Source organism: Hevea brasiliensis, chromosome 16, assembly GCF_030052815.1.
Source record: "Hevea brasiliensis isolate MT/VB/25A 57/8 chromosome 16, ASM3005281v1, whole genome shotgun sequence".
NCBI lineage: Eukaryota > Viridiplantae > Streptophyta > Magnoliopsida > Malpighiales > Euphorbiaceae > Hevea > Hevea brasiliensis.
Genome location: NC_079508.1, coordinates 71968105 through 71988034, shown reverse-complemented (window position 1 = coordinate 71988034; position 19930 = coordinate 71968105). Strand labels below are relative to the sequence as shown.

The 19930-nt window shown below is 39.9% G+C and overlaps 1 protein-coding gene and 1 long non-coding RNA gene across 2 annotated transcripts; one reads left to right on the top strand and one right to left on the bottom strand.

Annotated features, from left to right (window-relative positions):
• Positions 1-6121: 6121 nt before the first annotated feature.
• Positions 6122-8200, bottom strand: LOC110672445 (metal tolerance protein 1). The gene is made up of 2 exons (XM_021835229.2): positions 7997-8200; positions 6122-7417 (listed from the first exon to the last, which is right to left on the bottom strand). Exon 2 carries the CDS (start codon positions 7415-7417, stop codon positions 6188-6190), a length of 1230 nt encoding a protein of 409 aa, XP_021690921.2. The 5' UTR covers positions 7997-8200; the 3' UTR covers positions 6122-6187.
• Positions 8201-18679: 10479 nt separating this feature from the next.
• Positions 18680-19564, top strand: LOC131174726 (uncharacterized). The gene is made up of 2 exons (XR_009144961.1): positions 18680-18740; positions 19301-19564. It is a non-coding gene; the product is annotated as an uncharacterized LOC131174726 (long non-coding RNA).
• Positions 19565-19930: the final 366 nt, after the last annotated feature.

Here is a 19930-nt window from a genome sequence, read left to right as displayed (position 1 = left end):
TCCTATTCTATTTGTGAGGAAGAAAGATAGGTCCTCAAGGTTATGTATTGATTATAGACGTCTGAACAAGGTGACTGTGAAAAACAAGTACCCACTTTCTTAGATCGATGATCTATTTGATGAGCTTCAAAGGGCTAGATTCTTTTTCAAAATAGATCTACAGTCAGGCTACCATCAGTTGAGAATCAGGAATGAGAATGTGCCCAAGATAGTGTTCAGGACAAGATATGGTCATTATGAGTTCTTGGTGATGTCTTTTGGACTCACTAATACACCAGCGGCCTTCATGGATTTGATGAACAGGGTGTTCAGGCCATTCTTGGACCGTTTTGTTATCGTATTCATAAATGACATTTTGGTATACTCTCGGACCGAGGAAGAACATGTGTGGTATTTGAGGATGGTGTTGTAGACTTTGAGGGAGCACTAACTATATGCTAAAATTTTAAAATGTGAATTTTGGCTAGAAAGCATCCCATTCTTGGGACACGTGTTTTCTAGTGATGGCATTCAAGTGGATCCCAAGAAAATTGAGGCGATAACTGATTGGCTTAGGCTTACAATAGTCACTGAGGTGCAAAGTTTTCTAGGCTTAACTGGCCACTATAGGCATTTTATATAGAATTTCTCCAGGATAGCAGCTCCCCTAACTAAGTTAACTCGGAACAATGTTCCATTCATTTTGACATATGATTGTGAGGAGAGCTTCCATAAGCTTAAGGAATGTCTAACTACAGCCCCTGTGTTGAAATTACTGATGAGTGGTGAAGGATATACCGTGTACTGTGATGACTCCAGAGTTGGTTTAGGGTGTATTTTGATGCAATATGGGAAAGTAGTGGCTTATGCTTCAAGGCAGCTAAAGAGGCATGAGCAGAACTACCCCACCCATGACTTGGAAATGGCGACTGTAGTCTTTGCATCAAAGATCTGGAGACACTACCTGTATGATGAAGTGTGTGAAATATACACTGACCACAAGAGTTTAAAATACATCTTCCAATAGAGAGATTTAAACTTGAGGCAGAGAAGATGGATGAAACTTCTGAAGGACTATGATTGTACCATCCAGTATCATCCTGGGAAGGTCAATTTAGTAACAGATGCTCTGAGCAAAAAATCTTCTGGTAGCTTGGCGCACATGTCAGTGGTGAGTAGACCATTAGTTCAGAAAGTACACGAGTTGATGGATCAAGATCTGATCTTGGATATTTCAGATGAGGGGGTATTATTAGGGCTGAGCAGAATTCGGTTCAAACTGAAAAACTGAACCGAACAGAGTCAATTCGGTTTAATCGATTCGATTTTAAAATTCAATCGGTTCGATTCGGTTTTACATTATAAAAATTTTGGTTATTTCAGTTTGATTTGATTTTGAAAAGAAAAAAATCGATTAAACTGAACCGAACCGAATAGTAATTTATATAGTCAAATCAAACTAAATCGAACCGAATCAATTTTTGAATTAATTTATTTTTATGAAAAATTTATGAATTATATTTAATTATATATATATTAATTGTTTAATTTCATTGATTAATGGTTATTAGGTTCAAACCAAAGTTAAAATTAGATCAAATAACTTGAAAATCAAGTCTAAATTAAAAAAATCAAACCGATCAGTTTAAACCGAACCAAACTGAAATAGAGCGGTTCGGCTCAATTCGATTTTTCACCCATTTTAGTTTGGTTCGGTTTCTAAAATTTACAGTTCAGTTTTTATAATTTAATTCGGTTCAGTTCGGTTCGAACCAAATGCTCACCCCTAGGTATTATTGGCTCATTTTTCAGTAAGACCAGACCTGTGAGATAGAATCAGAGTTTCTCAACACAGGGACCCGAATTAATGAAGATTATAGAAAGAGTACAGTAGGGTGAAGGTTGTAAATTTGGATTTGCTAGTGATGACGCTCTTATGCAAGGTTCCAGGATATGTGTGCCCGATGTGGACAACTTCAGGAATGAGATTATGCAAGAGGCACACTATACACCCTACAGTTTCCACCCAAGCTCCACCAAGATGTATCATGATGTGAAAGATGGCTACTGGTAGAAAGCCATGAAGAGAGACATAATAGACTTTGTGTTTAAGTGCTTGACTTATGAGAAGGTAAAGTTTGAACACCAGAGGCCGTCAGGGAAGCTGCAAGAGCTTCCTATCCTGGAATAGAAGTGGGAAATGATCACGATGGATTTTGTAACTAGGTTGCCTTGTACCATGCGGGGATATGATTCGATATGGGTAATTGTAGATCGTCTGACTAAAATAGCTTATTTCTTTCCTGTGCGAATCACCTATTCTATTGCACAATACGCCAGGCTCTATGTTCGAGAAATAGTCAAATTGCATAGAGTTTCTGCTTCCATAATATCTTACAGAGGGTCCCAATTCACTTCTCGATTTTGGAGAAAGCTGTAAGAGGCACTTGGTACACAGTTAAACCTTAGTACTGCCTTCCATCCCCAGACAGACGGGCAGTCTGAAAGGACAATTTAGACAATGAAGGATGCACATCGTATGTGTGTCCTGGGTTTTGGAGGTCAATGGGATGATCAACTACCCTTGGTGGAGTTTGCCTACAACAACAGTTATCATTCCAGTATCGGGATGGCACCCTATGAGGCACTGTATGGTAGAAAGTGTAGGTCTCCTCTGTGTTGGACGGAAATGGGAGAAGCAAAGGTGCATGATGTAGACCTAGTGCAATACACTTTTGAGATGGTTCCTTTAATCAAGGAACGATTGAAAATGGCTTTCAGCAGGCAGAAGAGTTATGCAAATCCCAGACGAAGTGATGTAGAGTTTGCAATAGGTTATTACGTATTCTTGAAGGTTTCTTCGATGAAGGGAGTTATGAGATTTGGAAAGAAGGGCAAGTTGGCACCTTGGTATATTGGACTTTTTGAGGTTACTGATAGAGTCAGAGTAGTTGCCTATCGATTAGAGTTACCACCTAGCCTTTCTCATATTCACCCTGTGTTTCACATCTCCATGCTCAGGATATACATACCTGATCCATCTCATTTGCTACATCCGGATACAGTAGAGCTGAAAGAAGACTTGATGTTTGAGGAGCAGCCAGTAGCCATAGTGGACTACCAAGTGAGGCAACTAAGATCAAAACAGATCCCTATGGTTAAGGTTTTGTGGAGGAGCTAGTCAGTGGAAGAATGCACCTGGGAGTCAGAGCGGGACATGCGTAGCAAGTACCTTTATTTGTTCAATGTGTAATTCTGTTCTTTTATTCTGCCTTGTGTAAAAATTTGATGACGAATTTTCTGTAAGGGGGGAAGAATATAACACTCATAATTTTTAAATTAATTATTTTATGGGTAAATATTAATATTTTATTTTATTTAAATTTTGGAAAATTTTTTGAAATTTTTTAGATTTTAAAAATTGAGTTTGATTTTCTCAAAATGTGAAACTTTGATGATTTTTAAAAATTAATTTAAAGACCATGTGGCAAAACTAAAAATATATTTAGACTTTACGAATTTTTTTGAGTTTTCTGAAATTTTTTTCAAAATTTTTTGGCCTCGTTTTTTATCCCAGGGCAGAGTAAAAATTTAATTTTAGATATCCTAAATTGAACCAACCGAATCAAACTGAACCAAATTGGACCGATTGAATCGAACTGATCCCTTCCTTCTTTTTTTTTTTCTTCTCCCTTCTCTCTCCCTGACGCTCCCTCTTTCCTCACTTGTTTCTCTCTCCTCCCTCTCCCTCCACGTCGGCTACCGCCTCCCCACCCCTCCCTCCCCGTGTAGCTGTCGGCCTTCCCCACCCATTTCCTCGACACCGACTGGCCTCCAGGCCGTTGGAAAACAGCGCAAAAGTGCCCCCTGCGCCCCTGTGTCGCTTCAGCTTCCTAGGCTGATTCCGGCCGATCCGGCCACCGATTGGACCGAATCTTGTCCCAAAACCCGTTTACATCTTGAGAGCTTTCCATAGACATCAAGAACACCAAAATTCATCAGTGGTTTATCCAATTTTTGTTCAGAAAGTTTTAGTCTATTTTGATTTTTAGGCTAGATTTCTCGTATACTGTGAACCCTATGAAAAATTCGAGAGTACCAGAGTGCTCCCCTCGGTGAGAGCTTCGCGACAATATCCATTTTAAATTTTTTCGACATCATTTTTCGGTGGGTCCTACGAAACGTCACAGTGTTTTTTCGATTACTAAATGAGTTTAATAAATTTCGTAAAAATTATGTACGTTGTGGGCTTCACGTAGGTACCTTCAATTCACGGAAATTCAACAATTGCTCGGGTTTGCAATTTCGGGCCAAGCAAGCAAGCTACCGAAAAAGTTTCATAATTGGGTTGAAATTATAGGCTACCCCACCATTTTCAGACATTCTAGATGCGTCCCCAGGGTCGGAATTGACATAGATAAACTCGAACCTTACTTTTTCTTAATTATCTAGTGCTTGATTACGATTAAAAATCTATAAAATATTCATAGTAGGTTAAAAAATTATAATTCATTTTGCATTAGCTTAATAATATTACTAAGGACCGCGGGGTAAAATTTTAGAATTTTTAAAGCTCATTTTAGGTAGTTTTTGCAAAAAGGGTAATTGTAGGGACTAAATTGTAATATTTCAAATTGTGGCTGTTGACTGTTTGGATGGGCCCAGGAGGGGCCATGTGATGTGATTGAGTTGTGGATGTGTGACTTGTAATATAGAAGTGTATTTTGAACCCTTTTATAGGTTGGGTAGGTCCTAGGTATAAGGGAAACTCTGCCGGATTTTCGGCACAACTTAGGGCGTCTTTGATCATTTCTAAACTTGTATTGAGTCAAATATATTAAACAATAGCAATGAAATTGTCAGGTGAGCCAAGACAACCTTCCTCCTCCACCCAGCCGCCGCAATGACCTCGGTTCAAGTCTGTGAGTAAAATATTAATTTTAATTATAATTTCAATATTATTATATGTTCAGGCATGCCCATGCATCACTTATAAATATGTATCTATGAAGTTAAACACTAAGCACGTTTTATAGTACATTCTTAATTGATGAAGTACCATAGATGTTGTTTATAGTAATTTGGAGCAGTGTGCGTGCATTGACGTATATGCGGTGTGTGGTATTGGATATGGATAGGACGGGTAGACGCGACTTGAGAGACACTCATTGGGACCCAGCCCTTTATGGATAAGTCGAGGTAGGCACGGCTCGAAGTGATCTCGCTGGCTCCCGCATTTAGTTTATCGAGCGAAAGTCCGACTTGAGAGACACTTGCTAGCAGAGGTTGGATTAAGAGAGCTGTCTAAGGGATCAGCTTTTATATATATACTGTTTAAACATTATTGGGTGTGTGAGTACTCAAAATTGCCTTTTTGCTGTTATGATGTGATGTGTATGAAAATTTCAATAGTGTTGCATTCCACTCCTTAGGATGCATTAGCTCTAGATAGCTATAGAAATTGTAGTTAAAATTGGTATTTTACTCTCTGAGTCGAACGCTCACTCCTGTTCACTTTATTTTTCCAGGCTACAAGAGGATTACTTAGTGTGACTAACCTGCTCCTCTTCTTCGCAAGTCAATTAGTAATATCTAATGTATTTTGTACAATTTAGCTAAAATTTTAGACTCTGCATGTGTTAAGAGTATTTTAATCAATTTGAAACTGTAATATAATATTATGTTAAATTTGTAAGAACATTAAATACATGTATATATGAGTGTGATTAGATTGGATGAGGGAGCTAAACTCCCATTTGATTTATAACATGATGAGTATGTGGAGGGTGAACTGAGCTCTCCAAATTTTTATATATTGTGTTTAAAGGTCGGGTGAGTCAAAAGCTCCCCGTTGTATGGTCCATATTATAGCCAAACTCTGTCTGATTAAATTCTTGAATTGGACTTAAAATGAATCTTAGGATTAAGTTAAGTAATATTTAGGCTTACTACGAGACTAAGGGACTTTAGGCTGGCCCAAGTCCTAGTGTCGGTCCAGTCCATAAATTGAATCGTGACATTGCAAAAGATAAAGATGGCATGGACAATAACAATATCTAAATGGCTCATAAGAAATGAGCCAAACAAAATCATCACTCTAATAACACAAAAGGCAAGCAAAGATGCTAAGTAGTCAACACGATTGAGAAGAAAAACGAAATATAAACTAAATTATTATAATTTCTACAATCGATTGCATCCGTTCCATCTATTGGCGCTCAATCTGAATGGTCACATGACTAATATTGTATTCTCTCCTAATGTAGTCTATGACCTTGTCTAGTACCATGTCAGCATCTGCTTCAGGCTTGATCTTCACATGACAAGCCAATAAAACTTTCCCAACTGTTATGGCCCAGATGTGCAGCTCATGAATGGCAACCACCTCATCCATCTCACAAAGACCCTTCTCAAGCCTAGTGGCATCAATCTCTCTTGGTGTACTCTCCATCAGAACCTCTAAAATATTCCGCAACATCCTGATTGTTGTGCCTAATACAATTACTGAGAATACAAGTGTACATATCAGATCAATAATCTTCCATTTTGGTTTATACCAAATTATTGCCCCGCCAATCATCACCCCAACACTCTGTATGGAATCCCCCAACACATGAAGATAAGCTCCTTGCACATTGATGTTCCGTTGTTTATTCTGTTTAGGTCCATCTTTCATTTTAGCTTCACCTCCTGAGTAAGTCCTAAGCAGAGGCTCAGATTGATCTGATTCTTGTGTATGATAATGCTGATCATTGTCCTGTGAGCTTCCCAAATGATGATGATGATGGTGTTGATTTGTAGCTATGCTTATCCCATGGCTATGTCCATGAACATGATCCTCATGGCTGTGGCCATGCTCATCCACACCATGTCCATGGTGGTGACCATGCTCATGACCCAATAAGAGTGCCATGGCAATATTAACCACCAAACCAAATGCAGAAACAACAAACATAAGAAAGCCCTGAACTTCACCAGTATCATAGATCAGTCTAGCAATGGCTTCATACACAAGGATCCCGGCAAGAAGCCATATCATCTGGATGGAAATCAGTGCACCAAGTATTTCAATCCTAAAAAAACCATAAGACTGACGTGGGGTTGCCTCCCATCCTGATGCCCAAAGTGAAAACAAGGAGATTGCAAAGGCTGCAACATCTGATAACAAATGAGCTGCATCTGTCAAGATGGCAAGACTATTGGCTTTGATTCCTCCAACAACTTCTACGCTCATGAAGACAATACAAAGTACAACTGCCATCAAAAGCTTCCGCATCGATGCTGACCGTTCTTTCGCATCTTTAGAACTGGTTCTAGCATCTGAAAATCCACATGCTGCTCCTCCACAAATCTTACTCCCACCCAAATTTATTTCCGTAGTCGGTAGATCTCCATGGACCTCAATCATATGTGCAGATTCATAATTTTGCGCTTCCATCTGAATTTAACCAACAACAAGACATGAATTTAAACCATAATTATTTATTCAGATATGTTATTAAAGACTAAACATCTAAAATCAATTGAATGCTCTATTATCTGGTCATCTATAAATAAACATCCCTTTACAATAGTGATCTAAGCCTACTATTGCTTTCACTCGGTAAAATAACTAAATAAACAATTCTCCAATAACAACAATAACTAGCATCAACCAGAAAACCAACAAACTGTATCATTAATCCTTGACAGTCTTAGGCAACAAACCAACACTCATACCTTCAAATTACACAAACCCAGATAAACATCCCACCACCACCCCCATCTCCCAAAAAAAAAAAAAAAAAAAAAGAAAGGAAAAGGAAAATCAAAAGAAGCAAAAAAAAAATCACGAGACCCAAAAACCCAATAACACAAAAATAAATCAAGGCCAAAAGAAAAGGAAGGGAAAAAAAAAAAAAACACTTTCTAGAATGCTAAGACTGCAGAAAAAACATTCCCTTTTGGGATCTAAGAAAGTTAAAAAGATACCGCAAACAAATCCAAGAAGACAGCGTGGATAAAGAAGAGAAAGTACCTTGTGAAGAGGATTATGGCCGTTGGGTAATGTTGTTGAAGATGTTGAAGGAGATTTATACAGAAGAATTGAAAATATTGGGGTATGAATCGTGACTAATATATGGAAAGAGCCAACTATTAACAAACCTCCATCGGATTTGTTTCCTCCTTTAGAATGTAGATGTTTTTCCGCTGGGATTTCGACTCTTATGCTCAATTTTGATTTTTGTTTTTAGTTAATTATTGTCAATTATAGGATTCTCGCTTTTACGTTTCTACCCTTTTTCTTTTTTGTCGCCAGACGCAGACGCCAAGAATCTTTTTAAGATCAATTGTATTTTTTAATCTTAAGATTGCTGCAACTACAAAATTAAGCAATACTTAAATCCAAAGTTTTAAATTTCAATTGTTACAAACAAATAATGTTCACTATCACCCTAATTTTTTATTTTTTATTTATGCAATAAATTTTAGATAAAAAATAGGACTCTACTATATTTTCTGCATTAATTTTGTATAAGAAATTTGTGATTTGAATTTTAATGGTCTCTTTTTCTAAAAGAATTTCAAAATAAATTAAAAAAAAAATAATTTAAAAAAAAATGTTAATCTCGACTTTAAAAGACATTGGGTATATTAGCGACCTATTCTATCTTAATGTATGTCCACCCCAATGTTTATACAAAGGATTAAATAATGGAACTCTCCTTTCCAATAATATCAAATTTGTCTTTTTTTATAACTTTTGTTGTTGCTGGAATCATGTGGTATGGTTCAGTGACTATTCCGATTGAATTATTTGGTTCCACTTGTCATCAATGAGATTAAAGATACTCCCAATAAAAAATATACTGAAGAGTTAGTGTTAGGCTAATCAAAAATCAATATTTAACTGGAATTTAGTTTAAATTTTTCAAAAATTAACTTTTTATGATTACATCGGTAATAATCCAGCAAATGAATTATTCAGAGCACGCTCAATAGACAATGAGATAGAATAGCTATTAGGCATCATATCTTTAGAGATAAAGAATGACGTGAACTTTTGTATATCGTATGCCTACTTTTTTTTTTTTTGAAACATATCTAGTTATTTTGGTAGATGGAGATGAAATAATTAGAATCAATGTTCCTTTTCGAAGGGTACAATCGAAGTAGAATAAGTAATGCGATAAAATCTATATTCTATTTTAGCTATTTTACTTATTTATACTTAGTTTTATTTTATTTATTTAACATTTACTTGATTACTATTACTTAATACTTTGTAGTATGAAAATGTAGTCATGTTTTATACATTGAGCTGATTTATGATACTATCAAAGTGAAGTAAAATAAGAAATCTAAAGAATGACATGGCTAAACTATATTAATAACGAGTACTTAATTAAATTAATTGATATAAATCTGATATAGATCGACATATAAATTCATTAATAGTAGATCATAATATATATTTAACTTATCAATCTAGATATCTGTAAATTGAACCTTTTTAGATGAATAAAGAGTTTATGTTATAAATAAAGAGTTTTTAATATAAAAAAGTATATAAAAAAAAAGATTATATTCATTCTGTATTTAAGTAATTATTGTTTTGTAAGATCATAATGAAAACACAATTTATATTTCTCTTCTAAACAAATACGGCATTGAGATTTTTTTACCCGAGAGTTATTGATTTCGAAGATTGCTTACAACTTTAGGCCTTTCAATGGTTAGTTCTGACAAAACCCCCGCAATGCATTTTTTATATATATAAAGTGGGAAAAAAAAATAATGAGATGAATAAATAGTAACAAATTGACTTCTATTTTCAATTGTTTAAAAAATATTATAAAATTTATTATTATATTGAAAAATTTTTAATTCAATTCCAAAATAATTTTGGAAATCCATCTATAAAATTGTTTTAAATAATATATATGCGTGTAAAAGAGGAATAGGATTGCCAATGTAACACCCCAAATTTTATTATTTATGAGTATTTTTGGTATTTTAATTTTATTTGAATTTTAGGAATTTTTTTGAGATTTTTCGGATTTTAAAAATCGGGTTCGATTTTCCGAAAATATAAACTTTGATGATTTTTAAAAATTAATTTAAAGACCACGTGGCAAAACTAAAAATATATTTGGAGTCTACGATTTTTCTCGAAGTTTTGGAAATTTTTGAATTTTTGACCTCGTTTAGTAAAATTCAAAATTTTGTATTAATCGAACCGAATCGAATCGATCGATCGGACAGTCGAATCGGACCCTTTCTTCTTTTTCTTCCTCTTCCTCCGCGACGCTCTCCCTTCTCTCTCTCTCTCTCCCTCGCCCGCCTCCTCCTCGGCTGCCGCCTCACTGCCCCGGCCGGAAAACGCCGCGAAAGTCTCAGCCTTCCTCGGCCAAATCCGCCGATCCGATCACCGATTGGACCGGTCTTGTATCCAAAACCATCTACTGGCGAGAGCTTTCCATAGACACCAAGAACGCCGAAATCCATCGAGCGATTGTCCGATTTTAGCTCGGGAAGATTTTAGCCCATTTCGACTTTTGGGCTAGATTTCTAAAACCGTGAATCCCACGAAAACCGAGGCCACCAAAGACGCTCCATTCGCCGAGAGCTTCGCAACGACATAAATTTCGAATTTTTCCGACACCGCTTTTGGGTCCCACGGAACTTTGCGGTGTATTTTCGAGCACCAAATGAGCTTAGAAAATTCTGAAAATTTATGTACTAACCCCGTGTTATGGGCTTCGTAGGTATCATCGATTCACGGAAATTCGACAGCTGACTGTGTCCGCAAATTTCGCCGCATGCACTGCACGAAAAGTCTCCGAATTGGGCCGAGGTTTTGGCTAGCCCCATTGTCGATGTCCCGAGCGCTGCTCAAGTCGGAATCGCAAAGGTAAACCCAACCTTGTTTTTACGTAATTTTCTAGTGCTTAAATAGGATTAAAAATCCATAAAATATTCGTGGTAGCTTAGAAAATTACGATTCTTTTGCAATAGCTTAGTAATATTGCTAAGGATCATGGGCAAAGTTTTATAATTTTTAGAGCTTGTTTGGGCGCTTTTTGCAAAAATGATCAATAATAAGGACTAAATTGAAATTTTGACATTGTGATTGATGATCGATTTGATGGGCGAGGGGCTGTGTGATATGATTGAACCGTTGATATGTGGATTGTGAATATAGAAGTGCTTTTAGCCCTTTTGTGCCTGTAGGTCCTAGGTATAGGGAGACTCACGGATTTTCTACGACTTAGGACGTACTTGATATTTTTCTTTGTTGCATTGAGTCAAATTTATTAAATAGATGTAATGTAATTGTCGTGAGCCGATGCCTTCTTCCTCCGCCCACCGCCACAAGAATTTGTCACAAGTCCGTGAGTAAAATATTAATTTTAATCGTAATTTCGATATTATTATATGTTCGATGCCCATGCATCACTTATATGCATATATTTATGTAGTTAAACTCTAGGCACGAATTATGTTGCATTGATAATCTAATGTGCCATGAGTGTTGTTGTGGTAATTTGGAGCAGCAGCGTATGCGTTGGCGTGCGGTGATGTGGTGTGGACTATGGATAGGACGGTAGACACGCTTGAGTTCTTCTGGGACCCGGTCCTTCGGGTAGACACGGCTTGAGTTCTTCTGGGACCCCGATTTGGTATTTAAGTGGAAGTCCGAAATGAGTTCTTGCACCAGATTGATTTAAGAGAGTCAGATAGGGATCACCCCATATACTATGAATGATGTTACAGGTGTGTGAGTGCTCCAAATTACCTTTTGATGCTATGATGTGAATTTGGTGTTGATGTTGCTTGTCACTCTACAGGTTGCATTAGTTTCAGATAGTTATAGAGATTATAGTTAAGCTTGATATTTTACTCTCTGAGTCGAACGCTCACCCATGTTCAAAAATTTTTACAGGCCACAGGAGGATATTTTGTTCTGGGTTAACCTGCTTTTCTACCTCGCAGGTTGTTTATCAATATTGTGTAATTTTAATTACTCCTAGAATTTCCGCATGTATTAGCGATTTATTTGAATTTGGTCTGTAATATTTTTATCATGTTGGACCTGTAAACTTAAATATGTTATGCATGTTGATGGATTGGATGAGGGAGCTGAGCTCCCATTTATTTTATGTTGATGAGTATGTGGAGGGTGAGCTGAGCTCCCAAATTGAGTATTTATTTTGTTTACAGTCGGGTGAGTCAAAACTCCCGTTGGAAAGTCCATTTTATGGGACTGTCCGCTTGTTTTCTTGAAATTGGGCCCAAATGGGCCTTAGAGTTGGGTTAATGAATAGTTAAGGCTTACTACGGGCCTGGGGCTTTAGGTCGCCTGTGTCCTAGTGCGGTCCGCCCATAGGTTGGGTCGTGACAAATGTGGTATCGAGCTTAGGCTCCATTCTTAGGGAATTTTGTATAAAGTGTTGGGAAGAGTCTAATAGGAGTCACATGCGGAAATATAGGGTCCACATTCGTCTTGCATTGTCATCTTTGCTTCTAGTTTCTGCTCCATATGTTATGTATAAATATGAGTCTATAGAGTCAGTATAATGTGCGCTTTGAATTTTGTGGGCTAATGTCATTGAATTTCAGGAAAATGCGTAGAAGCAAGAGAGCGCCATCGCACTGTAACGGATGTGCTCGACGAGGTGTCCAGACAGATGAGGCGCTGCCCGAGGAGGCGGGTAGAGGCCTAGAGTCGCCAAGTAGAGGAGCAACAACCCCAAGACAGAATCCTTTATGGCACAGTGGTCCCATGGACCCCATGGCGCCTACTCTAGCAGAGAACCATCGACATGATGGCTCAAGATATGGTCCATCCTCCACGCAGCAGCGATCCACCGCACCAAGAGAGGAATCTTACAAATGATCATAAACTTCAAGAAGTTGGTGCGGTACTTATGATGTGTCGACGACGCATATCGGTTTTTGGATTCCCGCAGACAGCAGAATGTAATTATGATAGAAGATTGATAGAGTGTATGCAAGACGTCATGGGGCCCATGCCTAGGCAATGGATGAATGACTACGTGTTACCGGATGGAGGGTTTGACATGGGCTCATTTGTGGAACTTTTATCAATCGGTTTGTGCGTAAAGCTTCAGAGATCGGTGGGCCTTTGAGGCCTTAAGACAGAATGGCGTGTCCAGAGATGAATATGCTCTGCACTTCGAATTAAGCAGATATGCCCTCGCAGCAGAGCTACGTAAAAGATGAAGGTGAAAAGATTCCTAAAGGGGCTTGACAGAAGTATGCGAACTCGCCATGATGTCCGATCACTTTTGATGTGGTGGTGGATCGAGCTGCACAGATTGAGGTTAGTTATGTGGATGACAAAGGAAGAGCAAAGAAAATAGAGCAGAGGGTTCTTGTGTGTTCCCACATGGGTACTATGGATAGTGGTGGCCAAACTACTTACAGAGGAAGAAGCGTAAATAAGAGGAGTGGTTTTAGACACAAATCCCGAGGGTTCGCACTGTGGTACGGATCCAAAGAAGGGTAATAGTTCGCAAGGCGCCTGCTCGTTCAGATCCTCTTTGGCACCGTGCACAGTGTGGAAGAGGACATTCAGACCTTGTTTGATGGGGTCGAGTATGCTTGTGTGTGGCCAACCGCCACTTTGCTAGAGACGCCTGCTTAAGTGAGCCACGATGGGGTCACAGTGGTTCTGCAAATGTTCCTCGACAATTGTATCCGGTGCTTCCAACATGGCAGCGATACAACAGGCCGAGGACAAGGGGGACGTGGAATTGGAGGCGGATCAGAGGTAGAAGTCGATCGTGGTTACGCCACTGTAGGGGACAAGCTCGAGTTTTCACCGACCCACCAGATGCTCAAGCTTCAAATGCAGGCGTGTATTCTTCCGGTCTGCTCTATGAGGCTCGTGTTTTGATAGATCCGGTGCTACGCACTCATTTGTCTCCGTGTTTGCCATGAGGTTGGGTAGAAACCCTACAACTTTAGAGTGCCCTTTGTCAAGAGCTACCCCACTTAGTGACAACATAGAAGTAGACATGGTATTTCCGGGTAGCCGGTAGTGGATGGGAAGATCCTCCCACAGACTTGGTTCCTCTACCAAGAATGGATTTCATGTAATCTCGGGATGGATTGGTTGGCAACTCATTATGCCACCTTAGACCGCAGGAACAAAGGTGTATTTCCACATACCTGGTGTGGAAGAGTTTAGCTTTGATGGTGACAGGAGCGTGGCTCCATATAATTTGGTGTCAGCAATTAGTGCCAGAAAAATGTTGAGGCGTGGATGCCAAGGGTATTTGGCATTGGTGAGAGATACATCTGTAGAAGGTGTCAGCATGGAAAATGTTCCTGTTGTCAGAGAATTCATGGATGTCTTCCCTGAAGAGCTTCCAGGGTTGCCACCAGAAAGGGGAATAGAGTTCTGCATTGATGTTATTCCGGGTACAAACCCCATATCCATGCCACCTTACAGGATGGCACCAGCAGAATTGAAAGAGTTGAAGGAGCAACTACAGGAACTTTTGGACAAGGGTTTCATACGTCCGAGCACTTCACCCTAGGGTGCTCCTGTTTTATTTGTGAGAAAGAAGGATGGGTCATTGAGGTTGTGTATTGACTACGCATACCGAACAAGGTGATCGTGAAGAACAAGTATCCACTTCCTCGGATCGATGATTTGTTTGATCACCCAAGGGGCTAGATTCTTTTCCAAGATAGACTGCGATCAAGTGCTACCATCGCTTGAGAATCAGAATGAGGACGTGTCCAAAACGGCTTGACAAGATATGGTCATTATGAGTTCTTGGTGATGTCTTTTGGACTCACTAATGCACCTTTCATGGACTGATGAACAGGGTGTTCAAGCCATTTTTGGACCGTTTTGTCATCGTATTCATAGATGACATTTTGGTATACTCTCGGACCGAGGAAGAACACATGTGGCACTTGAGGATGGTGTTGCAAACTTTGAGGGAGCACCAGCTATACGCCAAATTTTCGAAATGTGAATTTTGGCTAGAAAGCATCTCATTCTTGGGACACGTGGTTTCTAGTGACGGCATTCAAGTAGATCCCAAGAAAATTGAAGTCAGAATCGATTGGCTTAGGCCTACAATACCATCGAGGTGCGAAGTTTTCGAGTTTAGTGGCTACTACAGGCGTTTTGTACAAGATTTCTCCAGAATAGCGGCTCCCCTAACTAAGTTGACCAGGAAGAATGTTCCATTCATTTGGACAGATGACTGTGAGGTGAGTTTCCAGAAGCTTAAGGAGTGTCTAACCACTGCCCCTGTGTTGACACTACCTGTGAGTGGTGAAGGATACACCGTGTATTGTGACGCCTCCAGAGTTGGCCTAGGGTGTGTTTTGATGCAGAATGGAAAGGTAGTGGCTTATGCTTCAAGGCAGCTGAAGAGGCATGAGCAGAACTACCCCACCCATGATTTGGAAATGGCGGCTGTAATCTTTGCACTAAAAATCTGGAGACACTACCTGTATGGCGAAGTGTGCGAGATATACACCGACCACAAGAGTTTAAAGTACATCTTCCAACAGAGGGACTTAAACTTGAGACAGAGGAGATGGATGGAGCTTCTGAAAGACTATGATTGCACCATCCAGTACCACCCTGGGAAGGCCAATGTTGTAGCAGATGCCTTGAGCAAAAATCTTCTGGCAGTTTGGCGCACATTTCAATAGAGAAGAGACCATTGATTCAGGAGGTACATGAGTTGATGGATCAAGGTTTAATCCTAGATCTTTCAGATGAGGGGGTATTGTTGGCTCACTTTTCAGTGAGGCCAGACTTGAGGGACAGAGTTAGAGTTTCCCAAAGACAGAGACCAACAATTGATGAAGATCATAGAAAGAGTACAAAGAAGGTGAAGGTGGTGAGTTTGGGTTTGCCAATGATGGCGCCCTAGTGCAAGGTTCTAGGATATGTGTGCCCGATGTGGACAATCTCAGAAATGAAATCATGCAAGAGGCACACTACACACTTTACAGTGTCCATCCAGGTTCCACCAAGATGTACCATGATGTGAAAGATAGCTATTGGTGGAATGGCATGAAGAGAGACATCGCAGACTTTGTGTCCAAGTGCTTGACTTGTCAGAAGGTGAAGTTTGAACACCAGAGACCGTCAGGGAAGCTACAAGAGCTCCCTATCCCAGAATGGAAGTGGGAAATGATTACTATGGATTTTGTGACTGGGTTGCCTCGTACCACGCGAGGATATGATTCGATATGGGTAATTGTAGACCGCTTGACCAAATCAGCTCACTTCTTACTCAGAAGACTACATACTGCGGGCACAAGATGCCCTCTACATTCGAGAAATAGTCGATTGCATGGAGTTCCGGCCCATAATATCGAGGGCCCCAGTTCACTTCTCGGTTTGGAGAAAGTTGCAGGAGGCACTTAGCACACAATTGAACTTGATCTACTTTCCACCCTCGCAGACGGACGAAAGGACAATCCAAACACTGGAAGACATGCTTCTCATGAGTGTTTTGGATTTTGGAGGTCAATGGTATGAGCAGATAGCTTTGGTGGAGTTTGCCTACAACAAAAGTTATCACTCCAAAGATAGGGATGGCACCCTATGAGGCATTGTATGGAAGAAAGTGTAGGTCTCCTCCGTGTTGGACAGAAATGGGGAAGCGAAGGTGCATGATGTAGACCTAGTGCAAGACACTTGCAGGTAGTTCCTTTAATCGTGGAACGATCGAGGACTTTCAAGAGATGTAAGAGTTATGCACCCTGCACGGAGGGATGTGGAGTTTGCGATGGGCGACTATGTATTCTGAAGGTATCTCCAATGAAGGGAGTCATGAGATTCGAAAGAAGGGCAAGTTGGCACCTCGGATATCGGACCTTTGAGGTTACCGATAGAGTTGGAGCCGTTGCTCACGGCTGGAGCTACCACCCAACCTTTCTCACGTTCATCCCGTGTTTCACATCTCCATGCTCAGGAAATACATTCCCGATCCTTCTCATGTACTGCAGCCGGATGTGATAGAGCTAAAGGAGAATTTGACATTTGAGGAGCAACCTGTAGCCATAGTGGACTACCAAGTAAGACAGCTAAGATCCAAACAGATCCCTATGGTTAAGGTTTTGTGGAGGAGTCAGTCAGTGGAAGAGTGCACCTGGGAGTCAGAGCGGGACATGCGTAGCAAGTACCCTTACTTGTTCAATGTATAATCATGTACTTTATTCTGCCTTGTGTAAAAATTCGAGGACGAATTTTCTGTAAGGGGGGAAGAATGTAACACCCCAAATTTTATTATTTATGAGTATTTTTGGTATTTTAATTTTATTTGAATTTTAGGAATTTTTTTGAGATTTTTCGGATTTTAAAAATCGGGTTCGATTTTCCGAAAATATAAACTTTGATGATTTTTAAAAATTAATTTAAAGACCACGTGGCAAAACTAAAAATATATTTGGAGTCTACGATTTTTTGAGTTTTCGAATTTTTGAATTTTTGGACCTCGTTTTCGGTCCCGAGGCAGAGTAAAAATTCAAAATTTTGTATTTCGAATCGAACCGGCCGAATCGAACCGGACCGGATCGGACCGGTCGAATCGGACCGGTCTCTTCTCTTTTTCTTCCTCTTCCTCCCGCGCGCGACGCCCTCCCCTTCTCTCTCTCTTTTCTCTCTCCTTCCTCCCGCCGCCACCGCCTCGCCCTCCTCGGCCTCCTCGCCCAGCTGCCCGGCCAAAACGCCGCGCGAAAGTCCTCGCGCCGCTAGCTTCCTCGGCCAATCCGACCGATCCGGCCACCGATTGGACCGGTCTTGTGTCCAAAACCATCTACTCGGCGAGAGCTTTCCATAGACACCAAGAACGCCGAAATCCATCGAGCGATTGTCCGATTTTAGCTCGGGAAGATTTTAGCCCATTTCGACTTTTGGGCTAGATTTCAAAACCGTGAATCCCACGAAAACCGAGGCCACCAAAGACGCTCCATTCGTCGAGAGCTTCGCAACGACATAAATTTCAAATTTTTCCGACACCGTTTTTCTGTGGGTCCCACGGAACTTTGCAGTGTATTTTCGAGCACCAAATGAGCTTAGAAAATTCTGAAAAATTTATGTACTAACCCCCGTGTTATGGGCTTCGTGTAGGTATCCTCGATTCGCAGAAATTCGATTGGCTGATCGCAAATTTCGCCGCATGCACTGGAAAAGTCTCCGAATTGGGCCGAGGTTTTGGCTAGCCCCATTGTCAGACGTCCCGAGCGTGTTCGAAGTCGGAATCGGCAAAGGTAAACCCAAACCGTGTTTTTACGTAATTTACTAGTGCATAAATAGGATTAAAAATCCATACAATATTCGTGGAAGATAAGAAAATTACGATTCTTTATGCAATCGCTTAATAATATTGCTAAGGACCATGGCAAAGTTTTATAATTTTTAGAGCTTGTTTGGGCGCTTTTTGCAAAAATGATCAATAATAAGGACTAAATTGAAATTTTGCGTATTGTGATTGATGATCGATTTGATGGGCCAGGAGGGGCTGTGTGATATGATTGAACTGTTGATATGTGGATTGTGAATATAGAAGTGTGTTTTTAGCCCTTTTGCAGGTCGGGTAGGTCCTAGGTATAGGGGAGACTCTGCCGGATTTTCGGCACGACTTAGGACGTACTTGATATTTTTCTTTGTTGCATTGAGTCAAATTTATTAAATAGATGTAATGTAATTGTCAGGTGAGCCGGGACAGCCTTCTTCCTCCGCCCAGCCGCCACAGTAATTTGTCGTCAAGTCTGTGAGTAAAATATTAATTTTAACTGTAATTTCGATATTATTATATGTTCAGCATGCCCATGCATCACTTATATGCATATATTTATGTAGTTAAACTCTAGGCACGAATTATGTTGCATTGATAACTGTTAATGTGCCATGAGTGTTGTTGTGGTAATTTGGAGCAGAGAGCGTGCGTTGGCGTGCGTGTGATGTGGTGTGGACTATGGATAGGACGGGTAGACACGGCTTGAGTTCTTCTGGGACCCGGCCTTCTGGGTAGACACGGCTTGAGTTCTTCACTGGGACCCGATTTGGTATTTAAGTGGAAGTCCGTGAGTTCTTGGCACCGGATTGGATTTAAGAGAGTCAGATAGGGATCGGCTCCCATATACTATGAATGATGTTACAGGTGTGTGAGTGCTCCAAATTACCTTTTTGATGCTATGATGTGAATATGGTGTTGATGTTGCATTTCACTCTACAGGTTGCATTAGTTTCAGATAGTTATAGAGATTATAGTTAAGATTGATATTTTACTCTCTGAGTCGAACGCTCACTCATGTTCAAAAATTTTTACAGGCCACAGGAGGATATTTTGTTCTGGGTTAACCTGCTTTTCTACCTCGCAGGTTGTTTATCAATATTGTGTAATTTTAATTACTCCTAGAATTTCTGCATGTGTTAGCAGTATTTATTTGAATTTGGTCTGTAATATTTTTATCATGTTGGACCTGTAAACTTAAATATGTTATGCATGTTGATGGATTGGATGAGGGAGCTGAGCTCCCATTTATTTTATGTTGATGAGTATGTGGAGGGTGAGCTGAGCTCCCCAATTGAGTATTTATTGTGTTTACATGTCGGATGAGTCAAAAACTCCCCGTTGGAAAGTCCATTTTATGGCCGGACTCTGTCCATTTGTTTTCTTGAAATTGGGCCCAAATGGGCCTTAGAGTTGGGTTAATGAATAGTTAAGGCTTACTACGGGCCTCGGGGGCTTTAGGCTGGCCCAGGTCCTAGTGCCGGTCCGGCCCATAGGTTGGGTCGTGACAGCCAAATACATTGCAAACCCATATCGCATTTAATTCTTTTTCTATAGGTCACATCATATTCATTAAAAAATTTTATTTGTAAGTTGACTCTAAATAAGTTTTTATTTTAAATCTCTTATAAAAGTAAAAGAAGAGGGAAAATAATGAGTGAATAAAA

Excerpts from the sequence above, each read along its gene's own strand:
- LOC110672445 (XM_021835229.2), bottom strand. The coding sequence starts at position 7,417 with ATGGAAGCGCAAAATTATGAATCTGCACATATGATTGAGGTCCATGGA.